Source organism: Triturus cristatus, chromosome 12 (assembly GCF_964204655.1).
Source record: "Triturus cristatus chromosome 12, aTriCri1.1, whole genome shotgun sequence".
NCBI classification, from domain to species: Eukaryota; Metazoa; Chordata; class Amphibia; order Caudata; family Salamandridae; genus Triturus; species Triturus cristatus.
This window is the reverse complement of record NC_140595.1, coordinates 12068403-12084591: the sequence shown is the minus strand read 5'-3', so window position 1 is coordinate 12084591 and position 16189 is coordinate 12068403. Positions and strand designations below refer to the sequence as shown.

Genomic DNA, 16189 nt, shown 5'->3' with positions numbered 1-16189 from the left:
CTGTGCCTTACAATGCAGAAGAAACCCATTAAAAATATATATATTTATCAAGAAAACCATAAGCACAAATGTTGGGGGTGGAGGGTCAGGTATGGCGCATCCAGGTGGGGGTACAGATGGCTGAAAAAGGTGCTCAGGGTTTTACCCCAGAAGAACAGAAGCATTTGTGACAAATGTAATAATAATGACCATTTCTGGCACTAGCTGTGGAGTCACAGGGTTCATGTCCACTCTCCCTGCACCAGTCCCATCCATCCTGAGCCTGCATACGCTGCTCTGGGTCTCTTGTGCGCCCACCGTGCCTTTCTGCACCCTAATCTCTCCCCTCTGTCTCTTTTACCTCTGCAGCTCCTACAAGACCCCCCATTGACCTGGGCAACGTGGAAGACAACTACGTGTGAGGTGGCATGGGCACCGCGAGCTCCGACAGGGCATTACATGTTCATACTGTACATATGTGGACCCGCTATTTATTACCTCAGACACCCCCTATTTATGTCACCCTTGACCCCTGAGAAGTCGGTATACCACCGATAGAGTCCATTTTAGAGCATTTATAAAGCGCTACAGTCACAAGGGCACAGAACCACCAAACAAAAGGCCGGCGCAGAATGACCGTAAGCCCCAAAGGATGTCAATGGTACCGGTACAAAATGGCGCCACGCGTGGGATGGCAACAGCTCCTGGCTATTTGTTGCAGAACTGTGTGTAGAACAGCAAAGACCATACCAGGAAAGGGACAATGGCTGCCAACGACACACCTATTGCCACAGTTAATGTGGGGGGTTGCATTAGCTATCTTGAAACCTTCGGAGTGCTGTGAGTGGAAGGGCACTTGTCGAGGAGCTGAGGAGAGTCCCTGGTTCATGGCAAAGAGCCATTCAGGAGTCAGATGATGCAAAGCATGGCTGCCGGCTGCAGAGGGGACACACCATAGTGGCGTCAGAGGAACGGCTTCTCAAGGGCAGTTCATTGACACGTCAGTTCAATAGCACCTCTTGGAAATCCTTTACTAAATTAACAAAAGGGCACCTGGCAAAGAATGACCATACCAAGATTAGGACTCCCCTCTTATAGAGTGACACTGAGGGCCACTGAGGTCCGGGCTGAGGGCCAGCTAGGCTCTATGTGTTGCCCTAACATGGGTACGGTCAGTAACGGGAGAAGAACAAACCCCCTGCTCGTACAGGCCTAAAGCACAGGGATTATGCAAACAGCCCAGGCAGCAGCAGTGCAAGCTTCTCTCACACACAACCCCTTACAGCGGCACAATCCACATGAGTGGATACTTCCTTCAAACTGAACAGGTACATCATGGGCAGCAGCAGTGCAAGGTTCTCTCACACACAGAACAGGTACTGCATGAATATCAGCAGTGCAAGCTTCCCTCGAACACAGAACTGGTACAGCACAGGCAGCAGCAGTGCATGCTTCTCTCACACACATAACGGTGCAGCAGCAATCTGTATCTGTGGACACTTCCTTCAAACTGAACAGGCACATCATGGGCAGCTGCAGTGCAGGCTTCATTCGCACCCACAAAGAACATACAACAGCACGATCCGCAGCGGTGGCTCCTTCCATTGAGCAGAACAGGTACATCATGGGCCGCAGCAGTGCAAGCTTCTCTCACACACAGAACAGGTACTGCATGAATCTAGAACAGCAAGCGCAGAATAGATCATGTACAATCACGGCAGCACGATTGCTCTAACACACTCACAACCAGATTATCACAAGTGAACAGTCAAGCTTCTCAATGGAGATCTAACTAGGGTTAGGTTTGAGTCTAAAGACCCGAACCCCAATGCAATGGGCCTCGCTCAGACACAACACGTAGCCTGCATCACTCCCTCACACCCGCACCTCCTACGGAGCATACCTGCTGTGTAAATCTTCATGCTTCTCACCCAACATTATAACTCAGGCCAAGTCTGGAAGTCAGGGGGCGCCAACAAAAGACATTTCAAGGGCTATCCACAGCCAACATCAAACACAACCCACAAAAGCACACAACACTGCACTTAATACTGCACAACAGTCCACAAACAGCACACTAGGAGGCGACCCACTAAATAGGCCACAGCAACCAACCAACACTTCTCTTACCCCAACTCCAATTCATGAGGCACCTAACTCACACTCCACACTGACCCACACCTGGTATAAAGAGAGCACCACACAAAAAGACCGCTAAGGACAAGGCGGGATAAAGATGAATGAAGTTAGACAAGAACAGAACATAAAGCTGTGACAAAGCAGGCACAGTTTGTTTTCCAATATATTCAGTGTAACAAACCTGGCAACTTTGAAGTTAGTTTCCCCGTGTGAGGAAGGGGCAGGCAGAAGCGTAACACAGGCCCCTGCAGGCAACAACCCTTCAGGGGCTGCCAACTCTTCGGGGGACCCCAGTTCACCCACGCCAATAAATAAGTGTGAGATATGGTGGACTCAGGGTCCCCACTTCTCATTCTGCAGGGTTGGCCTCATCATTTTACGTTACTCCTCTGGGGTGGGGCCTTGAAAGGATGGGGTCGGGAGGGGGGCTTTGAGCCCATTACCATTTCAGCCAACATGGAGGAGGAGGTAGAGGCCCATGGAAATGGGCGGGTCTTGGAGGCCAGTCCTGGCATAAGAGATCCACCCAAAATTACAAAGGTCATGTGCGGCTTCTGTGGACTTTCTGAAGAGGTTTTAAAACCCCAGATGGGCGTGGGCTAGGGTGAGCTTCCAACACGATGAGCCGGAAACGCACTCTGTCTAGGGGTTTCCAGAAGCCTTCGTGCTCACTGTGGAATTCAAGGTCTTCGCCAGGAGACCATGTGAACCGAGCCGATATTGTGCGACACACGCTGGTGCCGTGTGAGTTGACATGTCTGTTAATAGCTGACCAGCATTAGATCATTCCACAGTTCATCCGGAAGTTCAAGAAATATTCATGGCAACTCCTATAAAGTCCTTGTGGGTAGAATGACTGTTCATTTTGGATTTTATTGATGATTTTTGTATATGTTTTGCTATATTATTTTTGTAATTATCTATTGATAAGCTGTATGGTTTTGTATAGGTTTTCTTACATCTAGGCATAGTGATTCTATGTATTCAAATATTTGTTCATAAATTACATTTAACCATATGGAACATTGGTATAAGGGTACGAGCACTAAAAAGCCTGGGCACTTCGATATTGTGGAATCAATATATCTAAAGTTCAATTTTCTGGAGGCCATCTATATGTGATTCAAATTCTAGAGTTTATCTATATGTGATTTAATATTCTAATGTCCATCTTTGTGTGATTTAATATTCTGGCGTCCATCTCTGTGCAATTCAAATCACAGAGTCTATCTATATATGATTCAATATTCTAATGTCCATCTATATGTGATTCAATATTCAAATGTCCATCTTTGTGTGATTTAATATTCTGGCGCCCATCTCTGTGCGATTCAAATTCTAGAGTCCATCTGAATGTGATTCAATATTCTAATGTCCATTTCTGGGTGCTTCAATATTCTAGAGTCCATCTATATGTGATTCAATAATCAAATGTCCATCTTTGTGTGGTTTAATATTCTGGAGTCCATCTCTATGTGCTTCAATTTTCTAGAGTCCATCTTTGTGCAATTCAAATGTCAAATTCTCGCATATATATATATATATATATATATATATATATATATATATATATATATCACTATTCTGGCGCCAGTATATCTAGAGTTGAAGACTCAGGAGCCCATCTATGTGTGATTCGATCATCTGGAGCCTGTCTGTGCACAGTTCAGTATTCCAGAGTCTGTGTATTGTTGGGTTTGATATCATTGAGTCCACTAATGTGTGGTTCAATATTCTCAATCTTGGTATTATGACTAGGGGTGGGCAGAACTCATGTAGTTTTACTCCCTGGAATTCCACAGAATTACAGAAAACCTCAGTGAGATTTGTGGAGTTCCGCGAGTGACCGAATTTCTTACACGTCACACTGATTTTAAGTGCTGGGAGCTTTTTCCGTGCTGTAAAATCAGCATGAACACCGACACACCCCGCACCAGAGGGCGCTGTTTCTTTCTACTCAAGCAGCAGTCATCTCAGCGCAAACGGTAGCGGGCTGCCGCGACTGGCCGCGTTGAGAAATCGCGCTTGGACTCATCCTAGCACTTGATTTCTAGCTCGTCCGTGCCAATTTAATGTTGCCGAACCGCGAGCGAGAAAACTTCGCCACACAGAAGTTTGCAGAGTTTTTCTAGAACTCTGCACTCCAGGCGGAGTGTGGAGTGGGCAAAACTTTGCGAACTCCCCCAGTGGGGCAGAGTTTACCGACCTTCCCTAGTTGTAATGTACAACCATGTAGTCTTAGACGCAGAGAAAGCTGGAGTCTCTCTGGCACTTTCAGACTCTTAAGAAAGTAGTATGGGGTTTAATTACGTGGACATCAGATCTTTAATGAGGAGTAGACAAGAATGACACCAGAGGTGACATTGAGACATTGGCCAGGAAAAGGATGTCTCAAGGCCATAGTTTGTGCTCTGATTCTCAGTCTGTGCCAGAGAAACTTTCTTTCTCTTGTGAACATTTGCTGTACCTTTGGAAAGACCTAGATGTACAATCCGCACTTAAACCTGTTCGCACCTGTGTTCACCTATCTCTGAATGACATTGTAGGTTTGCTTTGATGCTGCAGTCTTTGGTGTCAGATGCTATTTAGTTTTTGCACCACAGGAAGTTTGGGTTTGCTGTGCAGGTTTTATTTCATTGTTTTGCTGTGTCCTTTTTCAATAAAGTGCTATTCTTTTTATATAGACTATATCTGACCGGCTTCCATGTTTATTGAGTTGTATGTGAGCGTGTTGCTCCGTGTTGCCTGAGTACTAACCTCCGCAACAGTTTCAGGAATCCATCACTACTCAAACTCACGTTTCCGGTGAAGTAAGTCATAAAAACACATGAGGCCAAATGTACGACCATTGAATTTTGCGACTCGCAAAGTGCGAGAAGTTGCGAGTCGCCAAATTCAATGTACAACAGTATCTCAGACACTGTTTGCGATTCCCAATGGGGTCGCAAATTGCATGCTTCATGAATATTAATGAGGCTGTCCCAATTTGCGACCCCATTGGGAATTGCTGGCACTTCCAGGATGGTGGCCTGCTGGGGTCAGCAGACCACCATGTCTGGGACTGCTTTATCGATTAAACAGTTTTTTTTAAATGCAGTCCGTTCTCCTTAAAGGAAAACCGAATGCATTTAAAAAAGAAAAATTCAACTTTTCAGTTTCATTTTTTAAGGGCAGGCAGGTCCCCGGGACCACTGCTCTTAAAAAATATCTGCGCATCCATTCACAAAGGGGAAAGGGTCCCCTGGGGACCCCTTGCTTTTTGCAGGTGCCTTACCACCCTTCTGAGAAAGGTGGTAAACTGCAAGTGTTTTGCGACCACAATTGCGGTTGCAAAACAATCATACATTGGATAAGGACTCGCTATTAAGATGAGACATCCTTGGCACGACCCTTCCTAATAGCGAGTCGCCAACCCTATTTTGCGAGTCGCTAACCCTATTTTACGAGTCGCTAACCCTATTTTGCGAGTCGCTAATAGCTGAGCAACTCACAAAATAGGGTTAGTACATTGGGCTGACCTATTTTGCGGTTGCAAAGGGGACGACATCCTCTTTGCGACCACAAATAACAGCCGTACATCTGACCCATGGTATCCGGACCACCCGCAATGACCAGAGCAAGCAAAAGAATTGAGTCTAGCACTGCCGTGACCCTGCCACTGAGTACTTTCGATAACAGAAAACACCTTTTTAACACACTGCAATGATGGGGCGACGTCATCATGACCCACGATTACTTCGCAACCGGCTCATTTGCTGCTTTTCGGGATATAGAAGACCCCGATGACAGTTCAGGACCTGATTTGTTTGACCCGTATTATGGGGTGATTTCCTGACTGTGATAATTACATATGAAAATATAGAACATTCTACTAGACTGTGTTGAGCCCTGGTGAACTTACTTTGGTCGAAAAAATGAAACACGTTGGCTGATGGCCACTTTTACTCTTGTCGCTAATAAAGCTAACTGATGGACTAAAGTATACGATTCTGACTCCTATTCTGGTGCACCTTCCATTTCTACAGTGAGCCGCGATGACGGCGAGCCTTCATCACAAGCTGCAATGATACTATGCCCCGTCATGAGCTGCAATGACGCCGCACCATGTTAGAAATTGGATTTTTGGCAGGCTAAGGCATGTGCCAAAGTCAGGCAGAAACCACCACTCTAGGCAGGATAAGGGAGTTACACTCCTAAAATAACCCCTGCTCACCCCCTTGGTAGCTTGGTACGAGCAGTCAGGCTTATTTTAGAGGCAGTGTGTAAAGTATTTGCACATAACCAACAGTAATACAGTGTAAGCACTACAAAAGGACACCACACCAGTTTAGAAAAATATCCAATATTTTTAAAAACTTAAGACAAGATCAAAAACGATAAAAATCCACAATACAGTATTTAGAAATCTTCAGTTATCAAAATGTGCTTGAAAAATAGTTCCTTGGTGTCAATAGCTCCATCCGGGGCTATCACGGCATCGTGAACAAACAAATCCAAATAGTTCTGGCTGACCGTGGCATTGCGGGCCAGCTACGGTGTCTGGAAGACCCACAAAACAGTACCTTTTAGAAATGCTGGGATGTTGGCGACCTCTCGTTGAGCTTCCGAAAGCACAGGCGTCGGTTCCGGAGGTTGGTGCAGGAGTCGTCGGGGCCCTCGAAGTCACACGCGCTGCAGATCAAACTCATCTCTGTTGAAGTCAGGAGCGCTGGCGTCGGCAGGTGTCGGCTGTTGCGGTGCAAAGTGCAGCGGTGCGGCATGTGGTGCCCTCAGGTCGCGGTGTGAGTGGCGGCGTCAAATGGCGGCATCGGTGAGCCCATGGTCGTGGTGCAAAGTGAATGCGATGCTTGTCGCGGTGTTGGCAGGTCGCGGTGCAAGCAGCGTCGTCGTCGTTGCTGAAGCGCTGTCGTCGGCTGAGGAACTGGAGTGGATGGCGCTGGGTCGGTAGGCCGAGACTGCGATGCGGGATGAGAGGGGTGCGTCATGTTACTTTACGAGCGGTGCCCTCAAACCACGGTGCAAGCAGCGGCGTCGATTTTAGCATGCAGCGGTGTCGTCTGGGATACCACGGCATCATCGTGAAGCTAGGCGGTGCGGAGTGCGGTGCCCACAGGTCGTGGTGCAAGCAGCAGCTTGGTGGCGTCGTCAGCAGGCTTCATCAGTGAGTCCAGGGTCGCGGTGAGTCGTGCCCTCTGCCGTGCCGTCAGGACACGGAGTCGGCAGCGGCGTTGTCGACGTCGTTGGGTTGCTTTTACTTCTGTTGCAGCACAAAACACACAGTCCCCAGTGCTGAGGACAGAAGAGCTTGAAGTCTTTGCTGTTCCTGAGACTTCTTAAACAGGGGGCAAGCTCTACCTCAAGCCCTTGGAGAAACTCACAAAAGTAGATTGCAGAAAGTTCAGTCCAGTCCTTTCACTGTCCAAGACAGAAGCAGCCACTGCAGGCCAACACAGCAAATCACTCAGCGAAGTGGTCGTTCCTCCTCACAGCTTCTCCAGCTCTTCTTCTTGGCAGTCTTCTTAGTCCAAAAGAGTTCTACAGTTCAGGGGTCTGGGCCCCAATATTTATATTCCAAAATCCTTTGATCTCTTAGGCAGAGAGTGTCTGTGTCCAGCCAGAACCAGTTCTGCCTTCTCTGGTGTGACTTCCTGGCAGCAGGTGGAGACGGCATGGTCAGAGGCAGACCAGGCCCTTTGAGGTGCAAGGAAATCTCCTCCCTCTTCCCCAATTGCAGCCCAGGTGTATTCAGCCCTTTCCTGATCCACCTAGACTATCTGGAGCCACTCCGCTCCCCCCAGCCTTCTGTCATCCAAAACCCAGACAGGCAATCCACATTCCAGCAGAGGCACACGGGATGACTGACAGGGCCGGACTGGGAACCAAAACCGGCCCTGGCAAAGTGCTCGGCCGATTTTGCAGCTATGCGTTACTGGCTCCAATAACGTCGACCACAAGTGGTCATTGCTCGGGCCACCTGGCTGTAGTTGGAAAAACTCTACCCCAAACAGTAGTTTTTCGAGTCAGGGGCTATTGCCAGTGTTGGGCGACCCTATGTCTCTCCCTGCAAGGTGTGATGCTGGTGGTACCCCCGGGGCACCAGGAAGTGCCCACTGCAGTCACTTCCTCTCAGTTTAACCTTTACAGAGCAATGGCCGCCGCCTCTGCAGCAGTTCATGTCTTGCCACATTGGAGTGACTTTGTATCCCTGCCTTGCAACATACGCAGTGTCTCAAGAGTTCACGGAGGCCTCTGAGCCGAGAGCTTTGGAAATAACCAAAGGATGGGAACAGAGCTGGTGTCTTCCCGCACCTTGTGCAGCCTGTCCGAGGGGTGGCACCGCCCTCATTTATGTAAGAAGCTGCCATCTTTGTTACTTTGTGGCAACTTCTTGTGGTCCAGCGGGGCGAAGGTGGAGCCGGAGACCGCCCAGCATCATGGACGCTTCCATTAACGGAGCTGAAGGGGCAGACTCCTTCTTTAACACTTCTGTTTTAAGTGTGACATTGTATCTGTTGAAAGCCCCTTGAGCCAGGACCTGACGTGAGCACCTCACAACAGCCCCCCGGAGGCAAGGCAGGTCTCAACTCTGCCGTGCCGGGATCAGAGGTGACTCCCCTCTCACACTGCCGGCGCTTCCTCTCAGCCACTGGTGGAGACCCCTCAGGCTGGCGTTCTCCAGGCCCCTGGGGCTTTGCTGTCCCCTCGCAGTGCCCCCGTGGTATGGCAGTGTAAGGGGCCCCTCAGCAGGTCTCTCTGCCCCCTAAGTATGCCCACTCTTCGCCCTCCCCCAGCACTGTCTGAGAGGTCTATCCAAAGACCCCAGCAGTCCTCTGTGCCCCACACCTGTCTGTTCTCTCCCTTCACCCGGCACTCTCTGTGCCACCGCTTAATGCCACTCGCCCCCCTAAGAGTGGCACTCACTGTGCCCATCACCCAGGGCCTCTCCTTCTGGCCCTGTCTGTGCCCTCTCGGCTGAAGGCCTCTCTGGCTCGTGGGTAGGTCACTGTCTGTTCCCTCTTCAGGCCTAGCTCTCTGCCCCGGCACGTTCCTTTACCCCCATCTTCCACAGTCTGTACCCCTCTGCAGCCCGTGCCCTCCCCTGGCACAGACCGTGCCCCCACCCCCCCCCCCAGGCCCCCTGCCCTCCTGGCACAGTCTGGGCTCTTGTTTTGCAGCTCCTCCGCCGGGCCCTGCAGCCGCGGCATCTGGTTTGAGTTTGGCCGCGTCCCTCTGCCTCGCCCCGGGCCCTGCCTCTCTCTGAAAGGAATCCGATGTGCTTTTAATCACAGCGCGCCACGAGGCTCCGGCATTTCCCGAAACAAGCACTGCGGGTAATTGAAGCAGGATGCGGGGCCGGCGAGAGTGTGTGTGCCGGCTTGGCACGGTGGGCCCCCGTCAGCAGCCTCCTGTTGTGTGTCTGCACTGGGACTTGTGCACACTCCTGGGGGGGCTGGGGGGTGCAGAGGGCCTGCCCCTGTGTGTGTGTCTATACTGGGCCTTGTGCACACTCCTGGTGTGAATGTGTGTGTGTGTGTGTGTGTGTGAAGGTAGACGGCATGCCCCTGTGCGTGTGTCTATACTGGGCCTTGTGCACAATCCTGGTGTGAATGTGTGTGTGTGTATGTGAAGGTAGAAGGCCTGCCCCTGTGTGTATATATACTGGGCCTTGCGCACACTACTGCTGTGAACCCCTCTGTGTGTGTGTGTATGTGAAGGTAGAGGGCCTGCTCTGTGGTGTGTGTGTGACTGTACTGGGCCCTGTGCACACTCTTGGGGGGGGGGGGTGTAGAGGGCCTGCCCCTGTGTGTGTGTCTATACTGTGCCTTGTGCACAATCCTGGTGTGAATGTGTGTGTGTGTATGTGAAGGTAGAGGGCATGCCCCTGTGTCTGTGTCTATACTGGGCCCTGTGCACACTCCTGGGGGGGCTGGGGGGTGTAGAGGGCCTGCCCCTGGGTGTGTGTCTATACTGGGCCTTGTGCACACTCCTGGCGTGAATGTATGTGTGTGTGTGTGTGAAGGTAGAGGGCATGCCCCTGTGTGTGTGTCTATACTGTCCCTTGTGCACACTCCTGCTGTGAACTCCTTTGAGTGTGTGTCCGTGTGTAGGTGTGAGGCCTGCCCCTGAGTGTCACTGGTTCACTTACGCTGTTCACCTTTTGCACAAGCACTCTGTGCACACTAATGTTTGGATTACATTTATATACATCAGAACATTGCTGATATATTACTTGTAAATTCTATTCCCTCCGACCTCAGCACGAGTGACCCCCACTCCAACACAGAACACCTCCTCTTCCAGATCCAGACCTCCCCCAGGACCACGCTATGCAGCACCCTCCCCTACAGACCCCCGGGACCCCGCTCCGTGGCCACTACAGCAATCACCGACCTCGTTGAACCCCATGCCATCACCTCCACGGACTACATCCTACTCGGAGACCTGAATTTCCACCTCGACAACCGCAGCGACCCCGAATCCACCGCCCTCCTCGACAACCTCTCCAACCTCGGACTGAAGCAGCGCATCAACACCTCCATGCACAGAGCAGGACACACCCTCAACCCCATCTTTGCAGGAGGGTCCAACGTCCGCTTCAGCCACACCACGCAGCCCCCCTGGATTGACCACCACTGCATACATTTCACCTTCAACACCACCACTGCACCCAAACCGGACCCCACCCGCCACGAAGGAACTGGAGCAAAATCACAGAGGAACACCTCAACTCCACCCTCCTGCTTCATCTCCCCATCACCACGACCGACGCCAACGCCGCAGCCAAAGAACATCACTGATGGATCTCCAGATGCGCCGACAAGATCGCCCCCCTCCGCCACCCCGCCAAACAACGCCCCCTTAAGGCCGCCTGGTTCACCACCAAACTCCAAGTCGCCAGGTGCACGTGCAGAAGCCTTGAGAAAATAGAGAATATGGCGAAGCTGGAAAACCACAGAAGACCTAAACAACTGTAGGAGCGCCGTGAAGGAGTATCACCAGCTCATTAGGGACACTAAACTGACCTTCACCAAGAACAAAATCGACACCAACACAACCAACGCCAAAGAACTCTTCAACGTCATACAGCAATTCACCAAACCCCCCAGCGAGGCCACGGACGTCACACCTTCCCAGGAACTCTGCAAAAAGCACAGCTCCTACTTCCATTAGAAGATCAAGGCCCTCTACGACCACTTCAGCGACCAGATGCCGCTCACCACCCTTTCCCCCTCAGCCGACCTCCAGCCAACCATCACCACCTGGACTCCCGCCACAGTGGAACTCATCAACACGACCATGATGAAAACCCGGTCCGGAGCCCCTACGGCCCCCGCTCACCGCACATCTACCAGAGGGCCGCCACCACCATCGCCCCTGAACTAGGATGGACCATCAACGCCTCCCTCCAATCCGGCATCTTTCATGACGACTGGAAGTGGGCGGAAGTCAAGCCCCTCCTTAAGAAGCCCACGGCGACCCAACGGACCTGAAGAACTACCGGCCCATCTCTCTGCTCCCTTTCACCGCTAAAGTCACAGAAAGACTTGTAAATGCCCAACTGACCGAATTCATTGAAGAGAACTCCATCCTAGACACCTCTCAGTCTGGATTCCGTAGCAACCACAGCACCGAGACCGCCCTCCTCGCCGCCACTGACGACATCCGCATGCTACTCGACCAGGGACACACCACAGCCCTCACCCTACTAGACCTCTCCGCGGCCTTCGACACCATCTCACACCACACCCTCGCAGCCAAACTGCACGATGCCAGGATACAAGGTACCCCCTCAACTGGATCCGATACTTTCTCTGCAGCAGAACCCAGAGGATCAGACTCCCCCCTTCATCTCCGAACCCACAAGATCAACTGCGTAGTACCACAGGAATCATCGCTCACCCCCACGCTCTTCAACATTTACATGGCCCCCCTCGCCGCCATCGTCAGACAGCACGGACTCAACATAGTATCCTACGCCGATGACACCCAGCTCATCCTCTCCCTCACAAAGGATCCCGATGACACCAAGATCAGCTTCCAGGAAGGAATGAAGGACGTAGCGGCCTGGATGAAGGACAGCTGCCTGAAGCTCAACACAGAGAAAACCGAAGTCCTCATCCTGGGACCCTCGACCTCCGCCTGGGATGACACATGGTGGCACTCCGCCCTCGAAAGTCCTCCCACCCCGACAGACCAGGCTCGGAACCTCGGCATCATACTCGACTCCACCCACAACATGACCCACCAGATCAACGCGATCGCCTCCACCAGCTTCAACTGCCTCCACATCCTCCAAAAGACCTTCAAATGGATCCTCCCCCGAACACAGACAGTCACCCATACACTCATAACCAGCAGAATGGACTACGGAAACGCCCTCTATGCCAGTGTCAACAGGACCCTTCTACACAAGCTCCAAACCATCCAGAATGCCGTGGCCAGACTCGTCCTCGGGACCCCTCGGCCTGAACACATGACTCAACACCTTCGAGACCTACACTGGCTCCCCGTCGAGAAGAGAATAACCTTCAAGCTTCTCACCCACACCTACAAATCCCTCCACAACATTGGACCCAAATACCTCAACGAGAGAGTCTGCTTCCATGCACCCAAAAGAACTCTCCGATCCGCCCATCTCGCCCCCATCTGCAGAAGCAGAGCAGGAGGAAGGTCCTTCTCCTACATCACAGCCAAGACCTGGAACGAGCTCCCAGTCAGAATCAGACGCTCCCCGAACCTGCACACCTTAAGGAAGGACCTAAAGAACTGGCTCTTCCACTGAGCCGGAGCTGCACCCCCCCTCCCAGTGCCTTGAGACCCTCACGGGTGAGTAGCGCACTCTATAAACCCCTGTGTGAGAAGTTGGCCTGATATATGCTGTCCACTAGTTATAGTGGGCACCTTGCACCAGTCCAAACAACCCCTTATTGATGATAGGTTAAAGACAACCTTTATTGAAAGCTATCCTAGTGGCAGCTATGGAGAGCAGCCTTCAGGCTAATTCTTGAAGGAATGTAAAGCAGCTTGTTTTTACCAGTCTATATTATCTTCAGTGGCTAAATGAAAGGAGACCACACCAGGTGTATGTATGTATGTATATATATATATATATATATATATATATATATATATATATATATATATATATTATCTACTGGCGGTCGCCAGTAGATGGTTATAGTTAGGACCGTGTTTCCATAGGAAATCCGCAACATTCTATTTGGAATAACTTTGGCGCCGGTCGACGAATCCTCGCGAAATTTTCAAAACTAATGGGGCGCTACGCTCCGCTCCTACCCTGAAAGTCTCGGGGGGATTTGTCAAGCGGGGGCTGAGAAAAAAGGGGGGTCCCAAAACGTGTTTTCCCCATGCATTTTCCCATAGAACCTTTAGTCCGAGCTACAGCCCGAACGGCTGAACAGAATTACTTGAAATTTGGCAGAGAGGTAGTCCTCAGGTCAAGGATGTGCCTTTCGTAGGTCTGCTGTAAATCTGTTCAGTAGGTCCTGAGAAAATAGCATTTAAATCAATATATATATCTGTAAGCGCGCTCCGTGCGCTTACCGTAAGCTTACCGTACGCGTACGGTGCCGTGCGCGAGCTCAATTCTGATTGGTGGTTACATGACTGTAAACATTCGAATCGGTCGAAATCAGGAAGTGTCGGCCGCCATTTTCTGTCTCTCGCACTGAGAAACAAAGGTGGGGAACGTGAAAAGGGGGCAACGAAGAGAGTTGCAGACCCCCTAGTGTTTGTCAGGGGGTCCAAGAAGGACCCAAAAGTACAAAAAATACATTTAATAATTTTAAAAAAAAATCGCGGAGTGCGCGTACGGTAAGCTTACCGTACGCGCACGGGAAAAAAAAAAATAAAAAAAAAATAAAGAAGTAACAATCACATTTATTAAATTTATTAAAGGACCCACAAGGGAGAAAAAAACAAATGTTACTGTGTAAAAAAAGGCGAGGCGCGCACGGCATGGACTGCGCAACGTGGGGGCTCGGTGCATGAAGCGCACCTAGCGCCCACAGTGCGCGCACGGTGCGCGAAGCGCACCGTGCGCGCAGGGTGTGCGCACAGTGAAAAACCAGAAAAAAAAAAATAAATAAATACATAACTTAGCATTTAAAAAACCGTACAAATTCACTAAAAAAACCATAGGTTTCACACACGTTATAGTTAGGAATTATCATTTACAAAACCTTGCAAATTCACTTAAAAAACCATAGGTTTCACACATGTTATAGTTAGCTGTACATTTCACTCGTAAAAAACCAATGAAATTCCACGTTATAGTTAGATCAGGTAACTATAACTTGCGCGCCCACAATAAACTGTGCGCGCAAGTTATAGTTACCTGATCTAACTATAACGTGGAATTTCATTGGTTTTTTACGAGTGAAATGTACAGCTAACTATAACGTGTGAAACCTATGGTTTTTATATATATATATATATATATATATATATATATATATATATATATATATATATATATATATATATGATAATACCTATCTTTAGAAAACTTTTTTGCAAAAAACTTTTTTGCCAAAAGCCTTTGCGACATAAGCCTGTTCATACCATTACAAGCGGGACAGGTTAAAACAATGAACCGTAACTTTACATAACATGAGGGTACTGAAATGAATGTATTGTCCCTCTCCCCCCTTTAACCCACTGGAGGGTAGCAAAGTTGATCCATCGTAGAATCATTGTAATATGACGTTTGAGCTTCTGCACAATTATCAAATCAAGGTTTAAATTTATGATTTGGGATAGAGTGTTATACATGATTTTGTCAATGATCACCCTCCCTTTTTCTTCTTCATGAATTTTATTTCATTTAGAATTTCTTAACAACGTACACATGTGTTAATTTAATGCACTACATTGACCAGAATGCTTTGCAACTACGGAAACAGGAAGTAATTGCAATATTAGAAATAAATGATGTCTGGTCATGCCCGGTTGTTACCCGTGATCAAGGTTCGAGTTGCGAACCGAAACGCGTTGGGCATAGCTTTGTTTTGCTCATGAACATGAATTAAAAGCAAACTTGAAAAGCATCTGATTCCGAGTGAGTGCGTGTTCATCTGGACTTCTGGGCACAGAGGTCACCTGCTGACATAATTACCGGCTGCTCTGCCGTACGAACTTCGCACCGCGCCACAAAAGCAGCGCCGACTTTCAGAAGAGGGCACCACAGGATTTATGTTAAAGGAATAGTCGGCAGCCACCGCGCATCAAAAACTAAGAGATGTGGAAAGAAATTGTGCACGCGAACCTCTGAAACAGAAGGCGGATACTCTACCTCTTGCAGCCAGAGGGACGCAGGATACGTTGAAACCTACTGTTCGAGGTAAGAATACGCGGCAATATTGTATCTTTCATCAATGTTCTCTAGATACAGTGCTCATGGCGGGTTATGGAGCTCTCAGTAATTCAATCCGTGTAAGAGTTACTTTATGTAAACGTTACAGCAAAAGTTAACCAAGTCGCGTAATCACCTATACGCTTCATACTACACGGCTCATTTCAGACGGCAAAACTTTAGCAGAAACAGACTCCTTGATTTATATGTTACAAGCGAAAAAGTTTCTTCAATCAAGACAAGTCAAGTAATTTTCGCATTTCACTCTGCTATTTGTGTCTGTATGAGAGAGAACTCGGAATCTAATTTACAATAGCATAAAGAAAAGGAGACCTTTAACATATCTCTTTTTGAAACAAAACGAACAAACAAGCAATACATTAGCTATGGAAAGAAGAGAAGCCAAACGCAATGCTGAAGTGGCTCAAGTGTTTGAAACCATTCCAACATCATACCAGTCAAAAGGTAAACCCAGTGCAAATGCTCTGAACGACAATAAAGAAGCTCTCAGGTATTGGGAGAGACTTGCCAGAAAAGAAATCAACAAATGGTGGGAATTGATCACTTTAAAAAAATATGTGGAGGTAAAAAGAATTCCCCGAGGACTACGCCTAACACTCATGCCCAGCCATCAAGATACTAGTTGAGAGCTACTGCAAGAATGGGGTGAACATCTTTTGGGCTCCTCAATGGGTC

General features: G+C 49.2%; 1 protein-coding gene across 1 annotated transcript in view; it reads left to right on the top strand.

The window, feature by feature from the left end:
• Positions 1–4808, top strand: part of FSTL3 (follistatin like 3) — a 74136-nt gene extending 69328 nt beyond the window's left edge. The window contains exon 5 of the mRNA XM_085637582.1: positions 349–4808. Coding sequence (XP_085493708.1) covers positions 349–401 — 53 coding nt within the window. The 3' untranslated portion in view covers positions 402–4808. The remainder of the gene's footprint in view (positions 1–348) is intronic.
• Positions 4809–16189: the final 11381 nt, after the last annotated feature.